This window comes from Pochonia chlamydosporia, chromosome 2 (assembly GCF_001653235.2).
Source record: "Pochonia chlamydosporia 170 chromosome 2, whole genome shotgun sequence".
Taxonomy (NCBI): domain Eukaryota; kingdom Fungi; phylum Ascomycota; class Sordariomycetes; order Hypocreales; family Clavicipitaceae; genus Pochonia; species Pochonia chlamydosporia.
Genome location: NC_035791.1, coordinates 805,632 through 831,183, shown reverse-complemented (window position 1 = coordinate 831,183; position 25,552 = coordinate 805,632). Strand labels below are relative to the sequence as shown.

Below are 25,552 nucleotides of genomic sequence, written 5' to 3'. Positions count from 1 at the left end.
CTGTTTGCCCCAGTCGTGGCACAACTTGAACCCCTGAAGACATGCAAGTCGCCCAGTCAGTGCCCGGTGTAGCATACACATCAAAAACAAACAACAATGCAATGACATCCATGATCCCATCCATGCCTGCTATTTCCCCACATCCAAAACAATTCGACCTTCAGGCAACTCAATTCCCACCTCATACACAGCCCAGATAGGAAAGAAGCAGGTCACGAGGAGACACAGCCTTGTTCCATAAAGTGGGCAGGAACGACCATGACGGCGCGAAGACGGCCCCATCCTGAAACTTTCCCCACTCGGCCGGTACCGCAAAGGGCAGGCTTCTGGAATGGCCAAGCTTCCAGGGCGCTTCGCCACGGATGTTTATCCAGCTCACATGTGCAGTTTGGCACCTGTTGAACCTTTCAAGGTTGCCAGGAAGTTGCTAGGACTTGGGCCGGACATCGGCACGGCATGGACCAGCTCTTAGTGCATCTCAAGGCGTTTCGCCAGCCTCACTACTGGCTGGTGATGCATCCCAGCTCGCGTTCAAGTGTGTCTCCGATGGCCGACTTTACCGAGCAAACTGTGATGCATGGTGTAACTCTGTTCAAGTTGAGGGGGAAGCAGGCTGTGCATAGCTCACAATATTCAGTGATATAAGGAGGACTTCACCCAGCTTATTCAATGTGTCACACAAGTTGAAGTCCATCTGAATAACATTCACACAAGGACCCAACAGAGGGTGTACTCTAACGGTATGTATCATGATTCGCTGTGCACCATCCTTGGCCCATTCATACTCCTCTGTTCCGTACATCTCCCTGTTCAACGTTGACACTGACAACATACTTATAGCCCATTAAGCTTCCATACTTTTCTGCCCAATCTCATCCCACCAAGGTCACTGCGACCAAACACACCAAACACCCCAAACCCTCCATCACCTCAACACCAAGACACCACATTCAAGATGTCGTACAAAATCTCCGGCCCGGATGAGTACCTCGCCATCACTGGCATGAGCATCCGCACCGTCAAGATCACAAAAGCATCTTGGGTATGGCCTCTCCAGCGATGCACGCGCTTCAGCGTCCAGCCGCGCGACTACGCCATGGACCTCCAGGCCATGACCAAGGAGAAGCTGCAGTTCGCGCTGCCCGTCGTCTTCACCGTCGGTCCGGACGTCAACGACCGCGGTGCAAACTCCAACTCGGAAGATGCCTCCGCCGTTGATCGTGAGGATCGCGGCGATGCCCTCGTCAAGTTCGCCATGCTGCTGGCGCAGTCTGAGGGCAGCAACAAGAAAGACCATGGGGACCATGTTGCGAGTATTGTTAAGGGTATTATTGAGGGTGAAACGCGTGTGCTGGTTTCGAGCATGACTATGGAGGAGATCTTTACGGAGCGTGAGGTTTTCAAGAAGAGAATCTTCCGCAACATCCAGAGTGAGCTTGATCAATTTGGGTAAGTACATGCATCTGAAGTCGAGCCCTTAGACCACAAGTGCTAATTCATCTGCAGCCTCAAAATCTACAACTCAAACGTCAAAGAGCTCAAAGACGCCCCCGGCTCCGTGTACTTCGAGTCCCTCTCCCGCAAAGCCCACGAAGGCGCCACCAACCAAGCCAGGATCGACGTCGCAGAGGCCCAGCTCCGCGGTAACGTCGGCGAGGCCAAGCGCCGGGGTGAACAGGACCGTGAAATCGCCAAGATCAACGCCGACACGGCCGTCCAGAAGACAGAGCGAGACATCGAGCGCGCCAAGGCAGAAGCCCACCTCAACAAGGAACAAACCCTCCTCACGCGCGACGTGGACATTGCCCGGGTCGAGGCCCAGCGCACCCTCGAATCCAAGGACGAAGACCTGAAGAGACAGGTCGAAATCAAGCGTGCTGCCGCCGAGGTGGAGCGCCTTCGTGCTAAGGACGTCGTCAAGGCCACCATCACGCGTGAAAGCAAGCAGCAGGCCGCTGATGCTGCCGCCTACGAAGTCACCGCGAATGCTCGTGCCAACCAGGAAGCCAAACAGCGCTTGGCCGACGCCGACGCCTACAAGACCCGTATTGATGCCGAGGCCGACAACTACGCTGCTCAGCAGAGTGCCGATGCTAGTGTCTTTCGACAGCTCAAGGAGGCGGAGGGTATTTCTGCCATGGCCGACGCATATGCCAAGTTGGCTAATGCATTTGGCGGCCCCGCCGGTCTTATCCAGTACATGATGATCGAGAAGGGTACTTATGTTGAGCTGGCCAAGGCCAACGCCGAGGCTATTCGTGGTCTGCAGCCCAAGATCAGCGTCTGGAACACGGGCAGCAATGCTGGTGGCGAGGCTGGCGGCGATCCTACTACTGCTATGCGCAATGTGTACCAGATGCTTCCGCCGTTGATGACCACTATCAATGAGCAGACGGGTATTACTTTGCCTGAGTGGCAGTTTGGAAAGATGAACGCGGGTATGCAGGCTATGAACCAGAGCAATGTCAATGGTGAGAAGTCGAGCAAGTAATTCTTCTCATGATATGCAACGAGGTTGTGAGGGGGTGATACGAGGAGACGGTGATTTATGTATACTAGGTTGATACCCTTAATTTTTGCTTTGTCTTTACACTCGATTAGCTTATAGATTTCCTTTGTATTAATTACAATTAGCTTCATTGCTTCCATGCCTGATTATCTCAGTGTCACACATTTGGGTAACTGTTACGGTGAGCGCAGATATCACTGGCCGTTGCGCGCTCTTGCACAGTAATCCTGTACAGAATACACCCGAATTATCGCAAGTGTCTGCAGTGACTGTCGTAAGAATCGTGTAAGGTACACTTCAGTTCGTTGCTCAAGATCGAAAAGAATGCCACACTCCCCTGCAGAGAGTAAGACCGGAAAATTGATATGCGCATTGGATGAAATCTCATGTCTATTTATCACTGACTTTAATAACCACCTTTCCAAAATGCTTCCCATCCGCCAGATACTTCATCGCATCTTTAGCCTCCTCAAAGGCAAACACCTTACTCACCACAGGCTTAATCTCCTTCTCCTTGTAATAGGTCAACATCTCCTCAAACCTGTCCTTACCACCATTTATAATCCCCCGCAGTGTCACATTCCGCCTCAAAGCCAGCACATTGACATTCAGTCTTTGCAAAGGTGGCGTCTTGTCGCCCTCATCCGGATTCTCGTCCGATTTTCCAGACAAGTAACCAATGCAGTTGATAATCCCACCAAACGCAATGCTATCGAAGCTCTTGCGAATGGTACGAGAACCACCCGTCTCAAAAATGACATCAGCGCCACGACCATTCGTTGCCTTCATGACAGGCTCCTGCCACTCCCAGTACGTCTTGTAGTTGACGGTATGGTCAGCTTTGAGCTCCTCCGTCGCACGCTTGAGCTTGTCGTCGGACGAGGATGTAATTATGGTCTTGTAACCCGCCGCATGAGCGACTTGTAAACCTGCGATGGCTACACCTCCCGTTCCCTGGAGGAGCACAAACTTGGATCCGAGGTCTTTGTCAGTGCCGATATGCTGGCCGATGGGTCGCATCCAGTTGAGACTGGTCCATGAGGTGACACCGGCAATGGGCAAACAGCTGGCCTCCTCGTTTGATAGGTAGTCGGGAATTTGGACTAGTGAAACAGCCGGGAAGACGCGATACTCGGTGAGAACACCGGGCAGAGGGAGTCCAATGCCACTGGCCATATCTTCCTCCTTGACGGGACCTTTGAGATGAGTTTGGAGAAATATGGATGCAACGCGGGCGCCTGTCTTGAGGAGATTGGACTTGCTGTCGATGACTGTGCCGCACATGTCGGAGCACGGAACGAGGCGTTGCTTGGATGCGACTGTTGAATGGTGGTTGTACTCGCCACTGCAGACTACCTTACGTGTTAGCCATGCGTATTTTTCGCTAGGGAAACACAGCGTTAAGACGAGACTCAAACAGCTCACTCACCCTCATTATCACGGTAATTCAAGCTCACGGCGTGAATCTTAACCAGCACCTCACCCTCTCCTGGACTCGGCACATCAACCTCCTCCATCTCCAACTTGTCAATTCCATCCAACGCCGTCGTCCACTGCTTCATTTTCTCTGGTGCCATGGTTGATGGTTCGTTGCCTCCTTTACTGCCTCCCAAGAACCCGGGGAGATACGACGAGAGCGACATTAAATTTATAATCCTACGAAAAACGGACGCCAGTTGACGGTTTCCACAAATTCTTGATTCGGCGGGGCAACGTTGAGCCGAGTTAGAAATCAAGGTTTAACGGCGTTGGAGTAAGTCGTTGCTCAAAGTCGTTACTCAGAGTTTAGTAAGGGAAGGTTTGAAGAATCACACTAGAAGCAAAATAAACATGTAATGATGTCAGGTGTTGGAGGATGAACAGGATGAGATTGGGTAGGGATGACGTGTTGGATGCCGAATGGTGGCGAGCAAACCGACCAGTCAGACGCATGAGACTAATCAATCAATTGGGCGTGAGCGATCAGTTCACGTTTCAGATTTGGACATCAAACTGATCCTTTTGGGGGGTTGGACACCACATATTGGCCGTTGCTTCTTCACGAATTGGCCTTTACACCAGGAATACCGTCAAGAACCGTTCGCAACGGAAAACTTCACCAGACAACTAGGTTACTTACTACTGTTGCGGAAAATGAACCGAGCCATCCGCTCAGAACTCCACTTGTGATGGATATTGGTGGAGTCTGGAAACATGAATCTCAAAACATGAAGCATCACGGCCATGCGACTTTGCAATTCGCACTCTGGAGTTGAGGTTGTGTAACTTCGAATTGAGGCTCAAATCGATCACCGTGCCAATGTAAGAAGCGACAAAGTTACACGAATGTCACACTCCTCAGCTTATGGGTGGCTGCCCACCATTGAGCTAATGCAATGAATCGCTGCCAAGAAGGGTACTTTGATGCTTTAATTTGAGGCAGCAAAGCTTGAAGACATATTTTGACACATATCAGCGTATTTACCAACTTGAGCCAAAGCCCATCATCAGTCTGTGGTAAAAAGTATTGCCTACATTTAAGGATACACTAACACATCTCAATATGCCTTGACATACGACGCGATATGCAATACTTTTCGAGTGCTTCAACACCCTCGACCACACGATTGGTGTACGAAGTCCAACATGTCTCATTCAACCTATTTGCTTGACTAAAAGTCCACCGCTTCCTTTACAGACTGCACCACAACACGGCCTACCGATCAACTAGACAGCTTGTCCTTGAAAAACTCATCCGTAACCCTATCTCCCTCCTGCGAGCCACTGCCCTTGATAGCCGGATCAAAAGTCGTGTACCCATGCGCAGCACCCTTCACAATAGCAACCACAGCCTCAGCACCAGCCGACAGCCACCGCGAGCTCATAAACAAAGTATCATCCAAAAGATAGTCTTCCGTCCCACAAGTGAATAACGCGGGCGGAAGCTTGTGTCGAAGACTAGGCAGATCAGCATACAAAGGACTAACATTAGGATCATCAAGCATCTCCTGCGTCCAGCCCTTTCCGAGAAATGCATTCTGAAACTCGGTCATGGTCTCCAGACTAAGAACCAGATGCGGCTCTCGTTTCGCAAAACTATACACACTCGGGAGCCAGCGCAGAGAGAAGCATCCATAGTGAAGTATCAGCCCTCGAAGCCGATGACCAGAATACACCGGATCATTGTGCTGCAAGAGATGTAAAGTCGTAAGCGCTGTTAAATGCCCGCCCGCAGATTCGCCGCCCATGAACGCAAACGGGGCTTGAAAGCGCTCCTGAGCATGACGGACCAGCCATTCTGCTACGTCGAAGCAATCTTCTGGACCAGCCGGGAATGGATGCTCTGGCGCAAGTCTGTATCCCACTGATATGCACGCGATGGAGTGAATGTCGGCCAGCCGTTGTAGTTTCACGTCCTGGGAGCTTTCGTTTCCTAGCACCCAGCCGCCTCCGTGGATATGCATGAACACCGCGCGGGGAGCTTCTCCATTCTGAGGCTTGAATACACGGCAAGGGACCTTGCGGGATGGATCGCGTGATGGAATCTCGAAGGCGATGCCGCTGTCGAGGACGATAGGGGGAGGTAATGCAGTTCCACCTTCTGCTCGCAGCTTTCGGTATGCTTCTGCTCCGATTTCGTACCATTTTGGTTGAGATGCAGTGATGGCGGATAGTTTGGCGTTGAACTCGCGAGACTCGGGACCGAGAGTGGCCGGGTCAAATGTGCTGGGGTCTATTGTGAATGCCATGGCGAGCGACTTAGGATGAAGATTCTTAGACTTTGTTTTTAGTATCAAGGGCAGAAAGCTGGAATTATTACTAAAGTTTACTTGAAATGATAAGTCGACGAGATGGGGAGTAGCAACATAGAGCAAGTCGCAACGAAAGTGGCACCAACTCGGCACAGTGGCACTTTAGTTCCCGCATAGCCGAGTCCTGTATACCACAGTTGGGAGGAGGTTTCCCCTCATCCTCGGCTAATGTATTAGTTTGCGGGCGGAAACAAAGTTTATGAATGGATTTAGCTTGGTGGTGTCATCTCAGTTGCGGGGTGTAGGAGTCTCCGTTGCCTTTCAATGGAAAACCGGGCAAATCTGATGTCTCAATTCGGTACATGCACACAATGGAGAGGCTTGTGTTATAAAGTAAAGACTGAGGGAGTATTGTGAACCGAGTCTACTGGCTTGAGACTGTGCCTGGACTCTGGCATAAGTCTCGACCGCCAACGCATTAGTCATATAGCCCTTCGCCCAGTTATTCCCGGTACTACATGTGCTCAAGAATAGTCATGTGGAATTTGTTGAGAATGGCGCAAATGGCCCGAGCCGTTAGTGTGTCTTGCTTTTCAGACATATTATACAGCGCCGCGGAAACATCGACTCGAGGCTTCCACCATATCAAATCCGGACTGTCGGGTCTAGAGCTCTCCGACAAATTTGTTTGACGTCGTAGTTATCCCAGAAATTCGTAAGCCATACAAGGGTCTATACAGAATCGCCAGTTAGCCAGCCATGTTGTTCTTGTCACCTCTCATCGGAATCCATGCCTAGCGGGTCTGCTTTACATCAAATCACGCTATGTATCTTCACTGGCATCCAGTTATCTCTAAAGGTACTCAATAATCTAATTGACGTCGGCGTAAAACTCATCACAGTCTCCTAGGAAGATCTATACTCAACGACATGCGATCTATGCCACGCTTAGACCCCAAGTTCAGCCCGTCTGCCCATTGTAAACTCAATTGGATTCAAGACAAAGTTTACATGCGTACAGCTTTTCTTGTCCGGTGACCTAATGAACCAAAATCCTGCATTTATGGTCTCCGAGTTCGCAAACGCAAGGTGTCCGATGGCGGCACTCGCAAAATAAACAATATGACCTTCAACACGCATGAAGGGAATGACAATATCGCCTTGCAGTGTAAATCATAGTTTCAGTAGCGGCATTTCTTGCTCAATACTGCCGCATCGACAATAGTTCCATTGAGAAAAGATGTCTCATTGTACAACTCACAAGAAAAGAGGGTGCATAGACCACGCCTTGTAAGACAAAAATGACCAGATGCACAATGTCACTGAATGCCGGCAAAATTCACTTATAATGTTGCAAATCCCAAGTCACCATCTCATCCTCACAGGCTATCAAACTCATTCAACAGGAAGGAAAAAATGGCGAAAGATGCAAACAAATCGGAGAAGGCCTCAGTCCGCCAACATGAGGCGAGTGACGTTGAGACTCCGTCAACACCCAGCCTCAATGTCGGGTATTACAACGAATGCATAGAGGCGTTCACGCCCAAGGAACAGAGGAAAATCATCCATAAGATTGACAGACGACTCGTCATTACGCTGGGCCTTCTGTACTCCGTGTCTCTCATGGACCGTCTCAACTTGGGCGTTGCGATGATTTCAGGCATGTCCGTCGATTTGGATCTGTATGACACTCGCTACTCCGTCGTTGTGCTCCTGTTCTTTGTACCATACGTGCTGTTTCAGCCGGTAGCAACTGTGGTGCTTCGCAAGATAGGACCCCGGACATTTCTATCCGTCGCCACACTGCTCTGGGGCTTAACAACCATCTCATCTGGCTTTGTGAAGAAGTGGTCTGACCTGATTCCTCTGCGGCTGATTCTGGGATTCTGTGAAGCTGGTTTCTTTCCAAGTAAGTGCACATCACTTTTTGTGAAACTCCTCATCACATAGTCGACTTACACAAGTGCTCTGCTATGACAGGTTGCGCATACCTTTTGAGCTGCTGGTATCCCCGGTATGACCTTCACAAGCGAAACGCGGTCTTCTACCTCATTGGCAAGATAGTCTCGGCCTTTGCCGGCATTCTTGCCCTTGGTTTCTCACAACTAGAGGGTTCTGGTTCCGGGCCAATCTGGTGGGGGCGCATTCACAAAACGAAACAAGGCAACGGCAGCTACATCAGCAAAATTGCCGCAGGGATCGCCGGCTGGCGCTGGATCTTTATCCTACAGGGCATTCTCACCTGTGTGGTTGCGCTCGCTGCCTACATATTTGTGCTGGGGTTCCCGGATGTTGCGAACGCAGCGTGCGGATTCCGTCTTGATAAGAAGGAGGCTGCCTTTGTGATTGCTCGAATCGAATTAGACCGACAGGATGCGTCACCAACGAAGTAAGTTCCAAGTCTGACACCAAAAGAGGACGCTTCTAACCGTGCTCCCAAGATTCAATTTGAAGAAATATCTCGCCGGAGCTCTGGATCTCAAAATCTGGGGCTTCGCTGCGATATTGGGCCTAAATTCCGTCACCGCCACTGCCATGGGGTACTTTCTTCCCATCATATTGAAAGACGGCATGGGCTTCAGTGTCGTTGCTTCTCAGTGCTTGACTGCACCGCCATGCCTGGCCGCCGCTATCATCATGTACGCCATGGCACACTATAGCGACAAGTGGCGTATTCGGTCGCCATTCATCATTTTCAACGGCTGCTGCCTGCTAATAGGTACGACTCCAACAAACCTCGTCAAACGATGTATACTTACTTTTGTGACAGGCCTCCCACTCCTCGGTTTCACAACTAGCCCTGCGGTTCGCTACATCGGCGCCTTCATTACCACCATAGCAACCATGTCCAACCTGCCGTGCGTTCTGACCTGGCAGGCAAACAATATCAGAGGCCAGTGGAAGCGAGCCCTTTGCTCTGCTACCTTGGTTGGCAGCGGGGGCATAGGTGGCATTGTTGGATCCCTCGTGTTCCGAACTCGAGATGCGCCGACGTACAGATTGGGGGTGAGTGTCGCCCTCGGGGCTAGCGCTCTTACTATTGTTGTTACTCTGCTGCTTGTTCTTAAGTTTATGCGTTGCAATAGAAGAGCGGCTGCGGGGGGAAAGTTGATTGCAGGTCTGGAGGGCTTTCGGTATACCCTCTAGTGAGGCGAGAGATATGTGGGATCAAAATGTCAGGAAGCGAGATGGCTGATCAAAACAAGCACATTTTCGTCCAGTATTCCCCTCCTAATATCGAAACAATATCTTTTTCGTCTTGGAGCAGGATTCTCCGCCGGTGTCAACTATATATCAAGCCACAGAACTATACATCAAGTCATAGAACTATATATCAATTCACACGTCATCCAAATCTATAATGCACTATGACCCTTTTGGCATGCGTAACAAACTGTCCATCATGTATAACATGTATAACCATCCAACTCCCATCATCATGAGTATAAGCACCCGTATCTCCCTATCCACATAAACTCCAGACAAGCCCAAGAACCCCCCTACCGCGCCCCATGACAGCCGTCACACAAAGTCACCAACCACGCACCCCGTCGCAGCTCGCCGTCGTGACCACACCGCTCACACGTACGCCAGGACTCATCCACAGCCTCACGTACTATATCCTCGATTTGAGGATCCTGCACACCCATGTACACCCGAAGCCCACCAAACTTCTCCTTCACACAACCCAGGGCTACACGCTCCAGGCCGGCCACGCCATAGGTGAGGACCGCATAATTACATATCCTCCATGACATACGGTACAGAATATCGTACCATCCGTCGCCGGTCTCTATGCCTGGCAAATGCGCAAGCAGCTGGGGGAATTCGGCGTAGAGCTTCTGTTGTAGATCTTGACGCATGACGGGCTAAAGGCTGTGTGTGAGCAATGAGCATGTGTCGGCGAGCACTGAAATAGCTCAGGAAGGAAAGAACAGAACAAAAGTCTATAGAAGGAAGAGTGCAAATGCGGCGGATGTACTCTTGGTGTCGAAAGACGTTGAGGTGAATCGGGTGATGGATATTCCATGTGAGTTGAGCGAGTGAGGTTGTAATGACCAGGCAGACATCGATGCAAGTGAGGAGGGGAGGCCTGGTTCGAAAACATGGTCAGCCGTGAATGTACGTAACGGTATAAATCTAGTACTGCAGCGTCGATGTGTAGTTGAGTACTTTATACGGCATACAGTCGAATGGTTGCAATATTAACAAAAAAAAAGAAGAAATACAACGCCGCACGAATCTGTTTGCCAATTCTCTACCAGATGGCATCACAATACTTGGACACAGGAGAGATATACCAGGCCACGCAAATGACTGACTCTCCTAGCATCGCATCCACCAACATCTAGGTAGATACTCAAAGGAGATACGTCTCACCAAGGAAGAGCATCGACACATCCTTCAAAATAGTCAATCCCATCAAACAAACTCTTGAACCAAATTCAGCAGGAATCAGCCGCTTCCTCTTACAAAGCTACATCAGGAATCTCGGCTGTCGATAAGGAAACTGGCGACAAATTACGGAGTACTGCCCTCAATGTCCAGCCTTAACTTCAAATACATTTCCACCATTCACCCCAATGGTCACACTCATTTTCACATCTTGTTTATTGGGCCACTCATCAAAAACAATTCGTACACTGCTGCCATCATTCGCCACCACGGTACGCACGGCTTTCCTCCCCATCGTTGCCGCATCCCATCCATCACCTTCTCACGCTGAGACAAACCGTATGCCGGGTTCCTTTGTCTGAAACTAATAAATTGTTCCAAAATGGCTAGATTCCCCGCCGTCGCTCACCCCTTTTGTTCTTTTCCAAAAGACCCTTTGCATGTGTATCAGTTTGTTCCCATCTGTATCCCATCGAAAAGAAAATCGCACACCCTAACACATCCACCACCGAAAAATGTAGCACCAGGCGAAGTCCAACATCACACAGCAATTCGGATAAGAAACCCAATATCCAACAATGCAGCCTCCAACGCCACTCTGTACTCAGCTGGTCCGTGTATTAGTGTGTGATTGCCCTGTCTGCAAATCTGCTGCCACTAAAACCATTTTGTCTCTTCTCTCCATCCCGATTTCACAACGAACCACTTGGAACTTTGCAGAAGCAAAAAAAAAAAAAAAAAAAAACACAGGTAATCAAGGACAAGGAGAGAGCCACCAAGCTGAGTCCAACGAGAGCAAAGCACAACAAAAAAATTGACAAAAACCAAAGTGATTAAACAAATCTCAGTATGAATGCAGTAACACAAGCTTTTTTTTTCTCATCATTTTCTTCACGTCATGCCGTCGCTCGACACTCATGCTCACACAAAGAATACTTTCTTCCGCTTCGTCATGCCAAACGCAATTTTCGCCTGCAATCGCCATCCGGTTCGAATTGTGTTCTACCGAAACACGGAAAGAGGCCCAGGTAAAAGTCTCAGTCGTTGTCGTCGCGGTCGTATCTGCACGCCAGACAGGGTATTATGGTGGGTATACTGTGCTCGTGCTTGTCGCCGATGCTGCTATTCCTCCCACTGCTGGCATGCCGAGCAGCGGTCGCAACGGGAAGCCGGCGCAGCTGTCTAGACGTGAAAAGGTCGTTAAAACGTCGTAATCGTCAAGAATAGTTTTGTAGTTTTATTCGTAGGTCTTGTCGGCAAAAGGTACAGTGAACAAGCTTCAAGGTGCATGTGGAAGCAAGTCGTCATCGTTCGTAATGGTCGCCCATGTGCTGAATAATGCTATATCCGTGTCCGTATTCCGTACTATCATCGAGACTTTGGCATCATCATCAGTGCCGATTCGCAACAGAGTGGCCGTCGCCACAATGCCATCATCGGCAATCTCTCATCAAAAAAATATGGTGGTGGCTATATATAAATGTGCTGAAGGGGTTTGTTCAAAAATTGAAAACAGCAAACACAAGTTCGCGTCAAGCGTCCGGATAAGAGAAAATGTCAATATTACAACATATCGTTGGCTTGAAGAGCCGCAAGTGGGCTAAATTCCTCCACATCGCGTCATAAGTGAGGCTTCGTGGAGAAGTCGATAGACTGTCGATTATGCATCTTAGTGATACCTGGAGGCGCCGCTCGGATTGGCGGCTACACGGGCACCACTGTCCGAAGAATCTATCGGGGAAGGATTAGCTTCAAAACATCAAGCTGGTCAGTCCTGACTAGCCAAACGTACCGCTACCTCTTTGCATGTGTCCGTTGGACCGACCGCGCCCACCAAATCCGCCGGTGGATTCCCACTCAGGTCCACGCGGCTGTCTCTCGGGGGCACCCTTGTTATGATTGTTGTTGGCACCAGGTCTCTGACTGCCGATAGCCCCAGGCGCATTTCGACCCTGTGATTGCAACGGGTTCGAATCATAGGGGCTGAGCGACAGTCCACTCAATCCGGCGATGAGCCCGTCACCCTTGGGTCCAGGAGTTCCTGGATTGCCAGTGTGGCTGGTCTGGTATTCGCCAAATCGAGCAGTTGAGGCGGGAGCCATGGTGCTCATACCACCGCCAGGGGCAAGGTAACTTGACGAAGCCTGGGAAGGGCTAGGCGTGAAGGAACGAAGATCAGCAAAGCTTTTGGCTGCTCGCAGATTGTTGGGAACTCCGCTGCCGTCTGGGCTGCCAGGGAGCTCAAGTGTCGGCCCCTGACGACCCATGACATGGGAATAATTGTTGCTCGCAGCTCGAGATTCCCTATCTGCGGCAAAGTCAAATGTGGCTGCGCGACTCAGGCCACGCTTATGCACATCGAGGCTATTGGCAGGAACATTCTGTATATTGGCGGTCGGAGACGGCTGCTGTCGTTTCAAAACCGTAATCTGGCGGGAGTCAGCTTCACCGATTGACTGGTGCTCCAATCCCATGTGGTGCGCCAAGATGTGGATGGATCGTCGATGCTCGGGGCTAATCTCAGGGGAGAAGACCATAATCTCACGACTATCGTCTCGCTTGAACATCACAAGCTCCGTGTAAAACTCGAGGCACTGAGGATCGTTCAAATCGACATCTCCTGCAAGAAAACATGTTAGCACCGAGGATGGACACACGCATAGTCGTCAAGCTGCGGAGTCAGAAAAAGGTATCATACCCAAATGAGATGACGGCGCCCGCTGTTGAGTCTGCGACATGCCACCCAATGACTGGATAGAGCTCTGTTGGTGTAGCATAGGGGCACGATGTTGCTCCTCGAGTTGACCGCGCCTTTCTCTCTTTTCCCTTTCAATCCGCTCTCGCTCGGCCTCTGGCAACATCTTCTTGTATTCAACCCGAAGCTTTCGCCCGTGAACATCCATGCCGTTCATGGCCTCGATGACCACTCTCGTGTCCTCGGCCGATTGGAAGTTAGCAAAAGCTAATCCGCGAAACACACCGTTGTCAAAGTGGTAGTTGAATGCATATGGCTGGGGAAGATTCATTTCAAGCATGATGGAAGCCAGCGTCTCCTTACGAACGGCAAAGGGAATGTTCTTTATCACGATTGCGGTGGGAATGAGCTGTTCCCCGTCGGATGTGGTTGAGCGAAGATCTGGAGATGTGTGAGATTGGCCGTGGTCAACACGAAGGCCACCATTGGCCAATTGGCTTCCGTTGAGGCCACCGGGAAAGGGCGCGAGGCCGTTATTGGGCATGTTCATGGCGCCTTGATCAGTCCAATTCTGCACAGGTTCATGTTAGGGTTTTGCGTAGTATGATTAGAGATTGGGAAAGGAGGTTATTCTGGCACATACTTGAGGCAGTGCTGCTCGTCGGTTCACACTTCGTTGGCGATTAGGTCCGTTCACAGCCCCATTGACCGTGGCAACGCCAACCGTATTGTAGCTCCAGGGGTGGCCATTATCCAACATGTAGCCACCGGGCATTGCACCAGGACCAGGCATGTTGTCCATGACTCTGGGGTTGTATCCGCTGCTTATTCTGTCGGAGGGGTACAGAGCCGAGGAGCCAAGGGGTACCTCAAACTGCCGTTGAGACTGTCGAGGCAAGGTCAGACCTGAAGCAAAGCTAGCTCCATAGTTTTGTCGGGAGGACGTCGGTGACCGGCTGGGGGGAGCTGTGTAATCAAGATAACCCATGTCGTGAGGTTGTTGACTCATCGTGGGAATAGCTGCGCCAAAGGCGGTGGGCAGCTGCTGTTTTCACACAGCAGTGGACCCGACAAAATTTTAATCGGTGATGTGGTCTCGGACAAGGCGAGGACTGCGGCAGCTCGACGACGTATCCACGAGCGTCGACTGTGAGAGTTGCCTCGGAGAAGAGGTAATCACGAAAGCGTCCAGGTGTCGGTCAAGGCGATGGCAGCATCGATCAAGTTGACGGCAAATATGTACACGGTCGGAGACGAGGCTTGAAAAGATTTTGGCGTTGGCCGTCAGAGTGTTTCCGAAAGGTGGCGGGCGTAGGTCTTCTTAAATCATAAAAACAGGAAGTCAAAACAAGTCTGAACGCTCGGCCCAAAACAATAGCACATAAAAGTTGGGACGAATGACCGGACCGTCAAGGACAGGTAGTTGAGTGGTGGTGATTGAGGGACAAACTCGACGGTTCTGAGGAGCGGTGGAGTTTTAGGGCCAATCTTTGATATGCACCTTCAGCCGGGTGTCTGATGAAGGCTAGGCGAGTGGATAGCAAGCGACAAATCGGTGGCCAGAGGCAGGCAGTATTCCAGCCAGCAACTAGACGTCAACACGATCGAAGCTGAAGCAGAAGCTGAAGCAGAAGCAGCACAGACAGCGTGCGTGCGTGCGGGATTGGGAAGGCGAAAAACTCGTGGCGATGCAGGAGGCTCGGGGGACAGAGCAGAGGACTCAGTCCAGTCAGGTTGCAGCCAAGTCCAGTCAAGTCCAGTCAAGTCCTGTCTGGTCGATGTTGGGCCTGGCTGGTGGGCTTTTCGAGAAAGTCAAGTGGTGGCGTAGCAGCGTGGCCGCGGTGGCCGGGAGAGGCTGCCAATGACCGTCCAGGGAGGGAGTGATTGAGAGCGTCACGACTGATGATCACGACTCGTGCTCGAAAGCTGCAGCAAACTCACACAAGACGAAGCAAGATGCTGCGCGGAGGCGTATGCACAAAGACAACAGACTGAGGAGGAAAATGCAGACAAGGAGAAGGGGGGGGAAGCAGACAAAAGTCAAGCTCGCCGGTTCGAGGGGTGATTATTGGGGGGAGTGGTTGATGTCTGGTCCAGTCTGGTCTGGTCTGGTCTGGTGGTAAATAAAAACCGACCAGGTCTGGGTCTTGGACCGACTGGGATAGATGTGCTGGGGCACTGGGCTGGGCTGGGGGGGGCATTTGCACTTGGGGCACGCCTAGTCTCCAAACTGCACCAGACATGTGGATGTCCAGACTGGATGCCCTTAACTTAACTCTCAACTGCTTGTTGGAGCACCAGGCAACACGCTGGGGGTACTGCCTGTTGACTCAACTGGGTATCCAGCTTGGTGCATGCATGTGGCTCAAAGGCTCTCGTCTGGGTTTTAGTTTCAATCAAATGTTATATGCAGTCTGGGCTGGTCGAATCTGGTGTCTGGTGTCTGGTGCTCAGGACTAGTCCCACCCAAAAGTATAGGCAGACGGGCTTTGGCCACAAATCCACCAAATATGCATACCAAAAGGAAAAATAACAACAAAATCGATTCAATACCTAGGTATGTATGCAGGCGTCCATCTACATCCGCAAACCTGACGCCAGATAGACATTCGACATATCGCAAGGTGCTTGCGATATCATGTTATGGCTCTGACTTGTGATGCCCATGCATCAAACTTCCAACGCCATCATCTGCACAACCTCGCAGTGCAGTTTTATGCCCTTCACAACTTAGAATCCGTCCATTCGATGTCAACACACAGTGCGTACCTAGGAAGCTGACCTGAGCCCTAGACTTGCGGGCCAGGCCGGTCCTTCTATCAGGCCCTCCAACTCGGAGCCAATAAGCCCTTGTAGGTACCTTGCCACCCAATTTTTAGCAAGCGGGTACATGCAGATGACCTCAAGTGTTGACAAATGGGATCTTCCCGGCTTCAATGGAACCAGACGGTGGTGCACTGACTGGACGGCGGGGCCATTCGGGGGCTCTGGTCCAGTCAATACCTGACTGTATGGCTCAGGTGTTCATAGTGGCTCTGGCCAGCTGGTCCAGGGCCTTGACAGGGGGCGAACAAAGGTTGAAATTACAGTGCGATTATTCACTAACCGTTTGAACCATACTGTACTTGGATTGCCGGGCCAGGCCACAATCATAATTTAAGTAATGGCTAGACTGAACTGACTCCAGTGCTAATGGACCAGTTGGCTTTATGAACCAGACTGTGCTCGTTCCGCAAAGGCACAGAAGGCAGATAAAATGACTTCATCAGTCTCCGTCTCTGCCCCCTACTCATCGCTATGGACCAAACATCAACAAGATTTCCGACTCAAATGCAATTTGAGGTCCGTGACACCAAACCTTGCCTACACGGTTCATGTCGTTTGGCCGAGGCATGTGGGAGTGCGTCACTGAACCTGCGAACATCTCGCATGCATGCATGCATCACCATCACCAGCCATGGAGTGATCAACCACCGCGCGGGTCACCGTGTCAGGACTGGACTGGAGACGACAAACGACGAGGACGGGCTCTGCCGCTGTCCAAAGAATGTCTGGAAGCACTAATCATTGTCAGTGCTAGCCGCGATCACCAAGAGGCTCCTCCCGGGCACAAGGACCGGACGCACAATCCAAGCTGGAGACTAGTATCGAATTGGCCCAAGCGCGTGTTCACCAGACGGATATGGCTGTCATCTGCTCTCTTTGAGCCCCCGATAGATGCCAGGTTCAAGCTCTGTTTGGCTGCTTCCGACCCGACACCATGGCCACCAAAAAGCCAAGTATTGCTACGCAAGCCACACCAAGTGGTCGTCTTCGATGGGACAGCAATCAGCCTGGCTTCTCGCCTCCTTGTTGCTACTGTAACCCCGGACATCGATCCAAAAAGAACTGACTGGTAAGAATACGGAGATGAGGCGCAAGTGGTGTGACCTTGCGTCGATGCAGTAATATCCAGTTCCATCCAGTGGCTTTGGCATGGCGTCTCATGTTTTGAGCCAGTCTTGACTGCCTACATACCTACCTAGGTACTGCATTGCATTGAGTGTTTCCAAACTTATGCTGGCATTGAAGGCGACAACAGCGGCACGCTAGATTGCGGAAACCTTCCCAACAACGGCAACGGCCACATTCTCGATTGGAAATCTCAGAGCCTATTTGAAAAGTCAGCTGCTACGTATGCACTCCTGGTCCTCTGTAGAGACGTACAATCACCACATGCCACTGACCATGAATCTTTTATACAAAACATACCAGACACTTGTGGTGGGGTTGACAAAATGAGTGGCCCCCTCCATCGCTCCTTCCTCGCAACTGTTCAAGCATAATTGGCCTTCACCAATTGATACAAGCCCCTGTTCAACACATTCACATTTTCAAACCCCCAAGTTCACTCTGTATGCCGATCCTGTCACTGTTTCCAGTTTCCATATTCTGTTGCTCCCTACAATTAAACTGTCGTCGCTGGTACCGGACGATCCGAAGGTTTCAATATCAATCCCCTGGATTCATCAGTTGGCAGATCCGTGCCACGCCAATACCTCCTGCTTCCAGGTCATTTCTTCAGTATTTTGCGTCTCCTGCTGCTAGTTTTGCATCAGACACCCACGCCACGGAATACGGTATCGAGATTGCAGAGAACCATACGGAGTATAACTCTTCTGCAATGGTGCAATAATACTCTGACCATTGGAAAAAGGAGCACAAAGGTTTCTTTCCAGGAGCCCACGACAAAGCGCAGATGACTCGTCCGCACACTCCGTGCAGTTGTCTTGAACAAATCTCGTTTGACTGACTCCACTACTGTATCACCATCTCCACTGCTCCAGGTACCACAGCCTGTGGGTGGCCTGCCCTCGAGATCCTTTTCCAGGACATCAGTTTGCCCAAGGTTCTCGAAGATATTCCATTCACTGCCTTGTGAGTCAAACTAGCCCAGGGGATTCCATCCTCCAATCTCCTGCCACAGTACGTCCGGAGTACTTCGTACGTACCGCCGGAGATGCGATAGACTGCAACAAAAGGGGATGGCACATTGCACCAGATTGAGTGGGGCAGATTGAATGAACAACTACGGAGTAGGACACTGACAATTAGCCTTCGTTGGATTGCTGGAACAAAGTCTCAGCAGAGCAACTCCAGTATGGAGGAGGGCCCAGTAAAGAGAGTACGGCAGCTTTCGTTCAATAAGTTCACTCTACTCCATACCCCGTTTGTCATTTCGAGGTCTGGACCTGTCTGAGTTTGTCAGGGTCCCCTTTTGATCCTTCGCCAAACAACACAATCGGAGGGGCAGAGCCACGATATGTGCGTCATACCAGGAGGACGGTGAGAAGAAATCGCCCTTCCGCAGAATTCTCGACCCGACTGAACAGGAGAGTTACACTGAGACCCCTTTCTTCCTTGACCCCAAACAGCCGTCTCTCGCCTGTTTAGGTTTCACTTTACCCTTACTCGTTTGCCACGCGTTTGCTATGAGATCCGGCCCGCTCTGATATTGGATATGAAAGACAGCGAACGTCCCGCCCCTTGGCACTTGGAGGATACCCTTTGTTGACCTAAGAGAAAAGACCCTTGCGAACTTTGATGCGATGTACGGAGTACGGAGTACTCATTCCTCTATTTCCCCCCGGCCTGCTTGTCAATCTTTCTCACTCTTCTGCATCATCAGGTTGGGCCAAGTCCTCCATCTTGCAATTCCGGACCCGAAGACGGCCGAGCCAGACATTCCGATCGCATGGAGTACGGGTTGGTGCTTTGGTATCAGCAATACGTATCAGGAGATAAGAAGCAGCACGATCCCACAATGACTGAGTGAAATCTCCCCTCAGCAACTATGGATCGTCTCCATACATCGCAATTAGCTGCGGTTGACAGACAAGCATCCAACGAATCGGAGTTGCTGCTCGGTACCGGCCATGGCTCCCGGTCAGGGGTGTTTGGTGGCCAATGTTGCCGCCTAAGCCCCGTCAAGCCCCTTCAGCGTTGTCACAGCACCAAACCGTACATGTGCATCCTTGTTTTCCGCGGCCAGACCTACACGCCTAGCAGTTCATGGCTCTTGCGGTTTGCTGTTGACGCAGCCCAGTGCAAGTATCCATGGGGAGCCTCATTTACGATGATGTCAAATCGAAATTCCCGAGCCCCGAACACCGGGTTTGATGGCGTCTCGTCTTTTGCATATGGTTTGTGTTGCGCTACGGTTCCACAAGCTCCTAAATTCGTGATAGGTGTGTTCCGCAGAAAAAACGACAACATTAAGACACCATACTTTCACCCGCAAACCCCCCACCCTCTCGGGCACTGCATCATCTGCTGAACTATCACCAGACCTCCCAATGATGCAGGTTCACACCATCACCGAATCACAAGACTAGACATGGCAGTCACAGCTCTCTTCGTTTTCTGTCTACGACCCTACTCTGCCTGAGTTCACAATGTGCATAACCTAGCATTACCATACCAGACATTAATTATGGGTTGTGGTTATTCGTCAGCACTCTCCCCTGCAACTAAAAGTTGAGTCCGTGCTACAATCTCCACTGGTGCCCTGACAACTCATCAAGCTCCTTTATTTCGCCAAGACAGTTGGTTTCCAGCTGCTCCGCACAGTATTCATAACAAGGAGAGCCTGGAAACTCAAAGAGTCCTGTTCGTTCACTTATTCACAAATAATGCACGGGATGAGAGGGCTTGCAAAGATCTGTGACATTGGTCCTGGCTGCGGTTACCAGCCTCAAAAAATATTGCAGCCCACGGGAAATGTCTGCGTCCTCTTGTGCAAGGGTGACGTAGACTTGTCCCAAAATGCCTTGCGGCCAAGACAGAAGCAAAATAAGACGGCTCAGTGCGGCGCTTCATCTGACTACTTTTCCTGGCCAAGATGCTGAACGACATTAACTAATGGAGCCAGACGACTTACCTGCATGTGCGCTACACAGAATGATGGTCCATTTGCGGCTGCATCATGCATGTCCATATGCTGTGCATCATAAAGTCAGCCCCCTGCGATCGGGGCACGGCCTTCGGTTATGCGGCCCTCCAGATCGGGGTTGCCTTGACCGAGATCATCACTATTGGGTCCTTGTCCAACCACATCGTCGTTCGAGAATTTCCAGAGGAGATCATTTTCTAGCTTGCAACCTGCCGACGTATATGGAGTGTTATATATCATACTGACCATTGGCGTCTCCATTCTCCAACAAGGGGAGTGTTTTTGCCTTCTCCCGCCCCAAGGGGATACGGCATTCTGAAAGTTGGCATTCTGGAACTTCGTTGACAGCACTTAAACTTTCCAGGCCTCCGACGTCGATATATCTCAGCCCTTATAATACGCCATGCTTCTTTGAAGGCTTGCAGATCTTGTAATGTTGGTTGTGGCTGGTCAGGCCTGAACTGTTAGCCATATCGTGATGCGCCATTCCAGTTGAGGAGCAGCATCATTGAATATTATGGTGGGAGATGTAGTTTCGGCCATGCCAAGCGGCCAAGCACTGCACATGTAAGATGCTGCATATGCGGGACTCTTGGAGTACTTCGATATGTACGTGGTATGCCAGGATATATTACAGCGTACTTTACACACCAGATGACAAAGGCTTACAACAACTCGCATTTTGCTGGTGTAGGTCTTCCTGCCTCTCTATCTTTCTCAACGTCGTGCAACCCAAGAAGATCACACCATATCGAATCATGGCCAACGTCCCAGTGGTACAGAAGCTAAAAGAAAGTAAGCGCGTATTGTCTATTCAAACAGCTAAAACAAACATTCTTCTTACTAGGTAGGCAAAATCTAAACGCAAAACGTAATACAGGGTAACCCGTAATGGCAACAACAAACAACGCCGCTGACATATGAAAGTACATGCGAAGGCCAAGCTTCAACACTAAGCAACCAAAAACAAAAGAAATGTCTAAAAAGGAATCACAGTGGGCTCAACCTCTCGGTGGAGGGAGTCACACTCTCATTCGGCCCGGGTATTCGAGGTAGAGGCATGCTAGCATCAACAGATTTTTGCACACCACCCTCAACTCCCACGCTCAGCGTAAACTCGAGGAACAAGTCGTCAGCATCTGCCGCCAGCCGCCGCACACGCATCTGATCTACTCTCACTCTGAAATTCTTCTCAACGTCCTTGTACATGTCGGCAACCGCGAGGTTCGTCAGCTTCACATTGAAGACTTTAGAGCCGCCGCTTCCTGGCGCAGAAACATCCCAAACACTATCCACGGCCAGATCAAGCTCCGGAGCCGGGTCCGAAACTGGTTGCTTGTTGGAGAAACTGAATGTTTCAGGCCAGTCGTATGGTGCCTGGGACCTACAAGTCAGCTCGATAGGACGGATTCGTGCCCGGTGCGTATCTCCGGGGAGCTTGTCGATACCATGGCACCGAAGTGCATCAGGATCATAAGGCAGCATCGGCCGCCGCATAGGCAACGCAAACTGCGGCCCGCCATGCCCTGTAAAGTACTTTGACTTCGCCATCCTGCCGTTTGCGTTGTAAAGGTCCCCCCCAGCCTCTGTCAGGAGCTTAAATGCTGATGGCAGAATTGGCGGTCCTAGACGTGTCTGGTTCTGGTACTGCTTCGTCATGACATCGTGGTCACGCAGACCAAGCTCGTTGGCTAACATGACGCGAAGAACTCTCCGAACAGCCATGAGTCTGCTCTTTCCGGTGGCACAACCTTCGGGAACCCAGTCACGAAGGTAGAGTGAGCTGGTAAAGCTTTCAGCGACGTCCGCTGGAACTGGCAAATCTGGGAACTCGAAGTTGACCTGGTCGACACCCTCGTCAGAAGAGCTCATTGGTCTCCCAACCTGATTTCTCAGCACTTCCATAAGCCAGCTGATGCAGAGAAGTGCCGAGTCGTTGTAGTGAAGCTGCTTTGTAACGTTGGGCACAAAGTATCTAAAATGGCTCGGTTGGCCAATCATATTTAGGAAAGTCACCCAGAACTGGATGGCCGATTTGACCCTCTCGGTTTTCAACTTGTCGTCCCCGCAGTCAAAGATGTACAACTGACCTTCCAGGCGGTCGAATATTGTCATGCCCCATTGGAGGCCGCCATACACAATGGGCACAATGACCCAGCGTCTCGACCACAGTCTCTCCTTGACCCATTCCGTGCCTTGGTTTATGATGTCCTGCCCGAAGCGACCAGTCTTCCAATTCATACACCAGATCGGACTCCACATCTCCTCGAAAGTATTTGGATTGACACGCGCGCCAGTCTTGTCAGGCACACCAGTGACAGCCCACGGCTCGAAAAAGGTGGTGGAGTCGAATATCCCATACGTGATCATACGGACGAGCGCCGTCATCTCATTGATGTTCAAGCTTTTCCCATTTTGCAGCGTGCGGTGGAACAAGCCATGAGTAATGGCGAGGTGTGTAAGCCAAGGGCATTCATCATATGAAGTACTGCCCGCGCGGAAAGGCGGCATTGGGTCCAAATTCGGATATATCTCTTGGACTTCTTCGTACAATGCCAAAACTTCGTTGCGGTCGGCCCAGTTGACATTCACATTAAGTGCTGTCCGGGCTTGGCTGTGTGCTGCGTCCTGCCTGGTAGGCCACACGATCCGAGGCAAGAACTGTGGCTGCTGTTCATGGTCCACGATCTCTTCATTAGGGAGCTTAAACTCCCCGTCTTGGAGGATGACTCTGCCCACAGTCCCCATGGCTGGCGAAGGTGCTGCTTGTCGATTTTGGAAAGAAACGAAAATAAGGGGAAAGAAAAAAAACTTCGTGCTACTGCGATGCTAAAGATGGCGAATTGGAATTTGGTTTGAGGAGTTCGCATCTATTGGACCGAACGAGTTCTATATATCTACCCATGGTGGACAATGTGCGGGTGGTGTTTGCCGTATGTGTAGGCTTTTTCGTTTGAAGACGAGTGAATCAATGCAGTGTTTGCGCGAACAGCCTTGAGTGAAAGGTGTCTACGGTGTTCACGTTAATGTGAAAGAGCGTGTCTGCAATGGCTCAACAAAGATTGTTGAATGTGCTGAGTAAAAGGGCTGGCAACAAAGGTCGTTGTTCGGATGAAAGGGTCGGGATGAGCGGGTAAAAGATGGAAAGATGTTGAAGAAACGATTTGAAGAGCAGAGACATTTACAATTGGAAAACGGATAATTTAAGCGAGAAGAACAAGTCAACAGACCTCATGACGGTGAATCTTGGTGGTTGGTCTGGCTCGTCCTTTCTTTATCGGCATCATTCACTCTTCACTCCCATCTGCCAACATACAAACGTCAGAACTGCCCAGCTGTTTACGAGTGACACCAAAAGTCGACACGTTCAACTCACTGGACAAACCCAAATCACTGCTTGGGCGCAACATCCACCCTCATCAGTGGCAGCATTCTCCCAGGAATCACAGACGATTCCACCTCACCAATCTTCCGTGCCCCCATTTTGACATAGAATCCTTCAGCATGCGGATCCGCATCAATCTCTATATGTTCAAAGCCATTTCTTTGCGCCGTCTTTAACACATCCGCCCATAGAACACGGCCCGTCCCTCTGCCAATCCTGCTCGGCGTAACCCACATGTGGCCGAGGATGCCTGCTGGCGGCGTGCCGTGAACTTGGTAGAAGCCTGCTATTTCGCCGTCCTGCTCGGCAACGATGTATGTTCCGTTTGAGACTTCGTCGGAGCTGATGGTGAGGTCTTGGCGGCAGGCTTCTATGAAGGCTTGGTCGTAGCCCCAGTGGGATTTGGCGGATATGGCGATGGCGCTGAGGGTCGGGGCGTCTGATGGGACGGCAGGGCGTAGAGTAGTTGACATGATGTATTTGGGGACTTGGATGGTGTTTAGTGTGGTGGAACGGGCATGTTGGTTGAGTGTGCAGAGAGATGTTGATGAGAGTTGTGCGCCCTGTGAGGGACATGTCGGTGAGTTGTTGGAGAAAGGGGCCATTGTATTTGCGGGGTTGGCAGCCACTTGTCAGGAGTTTAGTTGAACAACTACGAAAGTTGTGTTCTGTCTCTTCCTATATAGCCCATTGAAGGCGTGGATAAGTTGATGAGGATATTGTCGAACGTTTGGTTGTCGATGCGTAGGTGATACGCATGCCCAGTTTGTAATTTGTTGCGGCCATCGCTTTTCTCACCGGATGACGGCGTACCAAGAGAATGTCGCGGTTATGGGATTTTAATGAAAATATTCGAAAAAGCTCATCCTCTTCCTATGAACCTTCGTTATACCTTCGCAGGCGGATAAACATGTCAAGAATAAAAAGTTAAGATTGTGCAGGGTAGCTTGATGTTTGAGGTGGCTATTTTGGAGAATGCGATCCTGAGTCAATCACAGCAACGTACCGCCAAGTATGTTGCCAACCATGATCTCAACAATTAAGAAGCTGATGTATAGTCTCCCTGTCATATGTCATGTTAAACCCTCCTCCTCCAAGGTGTAGCGTAGAATTAAATACCCGAGTCTTATCTCGGTACCGCCACAGTCCTTGTCTTGAAGTTTGATGTGATGAAGAATAAATGTGGCTGCTCTCTCGAAGAAGCGGCACCAGCCACAGCGGGACAATCCAGCTCCAGCTTCCGACTCCAACTGCCTTTCTTTGGCTTGGCTGGGGGCTTGGCTTGGTTGTCAGATCTGGGGCAACCATCAACGACATCTGGCTGATCATGGTGACAACCCAGGTTGCTCAAGATGCATATACAAGGTGAACCAGCATCTGCAAGCGCCAAGCTTTGAAACCTCGAGGTAAGAATCAACACCACCCTAGCTGTACTCAACAGAAGCAGCCATGGCGTTTCCCGCAGCACCAACTCGGTGATTTGCACATGCCTCCAGGACAAGCAGGCTTGATGTCTATCTCCATGAGGGAGAGCAATATGGCCTGATCTGCTCCGCTCAACAGGCACGGAGCTTTACCTCACCGGCGGTCAAAGCCTCAACAAACAAGGACAAGCCTTAGAAAGAAACAGCGGCATCAAATCGAAACCAACTATCGTCCTGCGAGCTCTCGCTTTCTCCTACAACGCCTGCCTATTCTCATCAGCCAACAGTTGCGCCATCGGCTCGTGTGCCCCGCCGGATCAAGGTCATGTGACTTTGACATGGCTCGGAATGAGCTTTCTCCGGATGCGGAATGTTTGACAGCGAGAATGTCAACAAAGTGGAAAAGCGGGGCAGTCTGTCAATCCGAAACCTGATTGGCTTCTGAGTTACACTTAGCGGCGAACATGGCAACAGGGCAACCA

General features: G+C 50.7%; 8 protein-coding genes across 8 annotated transcripts; 2 read left to right on the top strand and 6 right to left on the bottom strand.

Annotated features, from left to right (window-relative positions):
- Window positions 1-955: 955 nt before the first annotated feature.
- Window positions 956-2,491, top strand: VFPPC_13259 (flotillin domain-containing protein; the record flags this gene model as incomplete). Its single annotated transcript, XM_018291036.1, has 2 exons — window positions 956-1,449; window positions 1,507-2,491. The coding sequence occupies 2 exons, from the start codon at window positions 956-958 to the stop codon at window positions 2,489-2,491; spliced, it is 1,479 nt and encodes a 492-aa protein (XP_018146344.1).
- Window positions 2,492-2,899: 408 nt separating this feature from the next.
- VFPPC_02386 (alcohol dehydrogenase, zinc-containing) lies at window positions 2,900-4,086 on the bottom strand (the record flags this gene model as incomplete). Its single annotated transcript, XM_018282041.1, has 2 exons — window positions 2,900-3,861; window positions 3,939-4,086. The coding sequence occupies 2 exons, from the start codon at window positions 4,084-4,086 to the stop codon at window positions 2,900-2,902; spliced, it is 1,110 nt and encodes a 369-aa protein (XP_018146343.1).
- Window positions 4,087-5,211: 1,125 nt separating this feature from the next.
- Window positions 5,212-6,237, bottom strand: VFPPC_02385 (alpha beta hydrolase fold-3 domain-containing protein; the record flags this gene model as incomplete). Its single annotated transcript, XM_018282040.1, has 1 exon — window positions 5,212-6,237. One exon carries the CDS (start codon window positions 6,235-6,237, stop codon window positions 5,212-5,214), a length of 1,026 nt encoding a protein of 341 aa, XP_018146342.1.
- Window positions 6,238-7,656: 1,419 nt separating this feature from the next.
- On the top strand, window positions 7,657-9,387 carry VFPPC_15489 (MFS general substrate transporter; the record flags this gene model as incomplete). Its single annotated transcript, XM_018293242.1, has 4 exons — window positions 7,657-8,149; window positions 8,221-8,629; window positions 8,682-8,959; window positions 9,011-9,387. The coding sequence occupies 4 exons, from the start codon at window positions 7,657-7,659 to the stop codon at window positions 9,385-9,387; spliced, it is 1,557 nt and encodes a 518-aa protein (XP_018146341.1).
- Window positions 9,388-9,740: 353 nt separating this feature from the next.
- On the bottom strand, window positions 9,741-10,103 carry VFPPC_02383 (hypothetical protein; the record flags this gene model as incomplete). The annotated part of the gene is made up of 1 exon (XM_018282039.1): window positions 9,741-10,103. One exon carries the CDS (start codon window positions 10,101-10,103, stop codon window positions 9,741-9,743), a length of 363 nt encoding a protein of 120 aa, XP_018146340.1.
- Window positions 10,104-12,304: 2,201 nt separating this feature from the next.
- VFPPC_02381 (R3H domain-containing protein) lies at window positions 12,305-14,339 on the bottom strand (the record flags this gene model as incomplete). Its single annotated transcript, XM_018282038.1, has 4 exons — window positions 12,305-12,366; window positions 12,428-13,255; window positions 13,334-13,901; window positions 13,974-14,339. 4 exons carry the CDS (start codon window positions 14,337-14,339, stop codon window positions 12,305-12,307), a joined length of 1,824 nt encoding a protein of 607 aa, XP_018146339.1.
- Window positions 14,340-21,251: 6,912 nt separating this feature from the next.
- On the bottom strand, window positions 21,252-23,009 carry VFPPC_02380 (hypothetical protein; the record flags this gene model as incomplete). Its single annotated transcript, XM_018282037.1, has 1 exon — window positions 21,252-23,009. The coding sequence occupies one exon, from the start codon at window positions 23,007-23,009 to the stop codon at window positions 21,252-21,254; it is 1,758 nt and encodes a 585-aa protein (XP_018146338.1).
- A 642-nt stretch (window positions 23,010-23,651) lies between these two features.
- Window positions 23,652-24,119, bottom strand: VFPPC_02379 (acetyltransferase (GNAT) domain-containing protein; the record flags this gene model as incomplete). The annotated part of the gene is made up of 1 exon (XM_018282036.1): window positions 23,652-24,119. One exon carries the CDS (start codon window positions 24,117-24,119, stop codon window positions 23,652-23,654), a length of 468 nt encoding a protein of 155 aa, XP_018146337.1.
- Window positions 24,120-25,552: the final 1,433 nt, after the last annotated feature.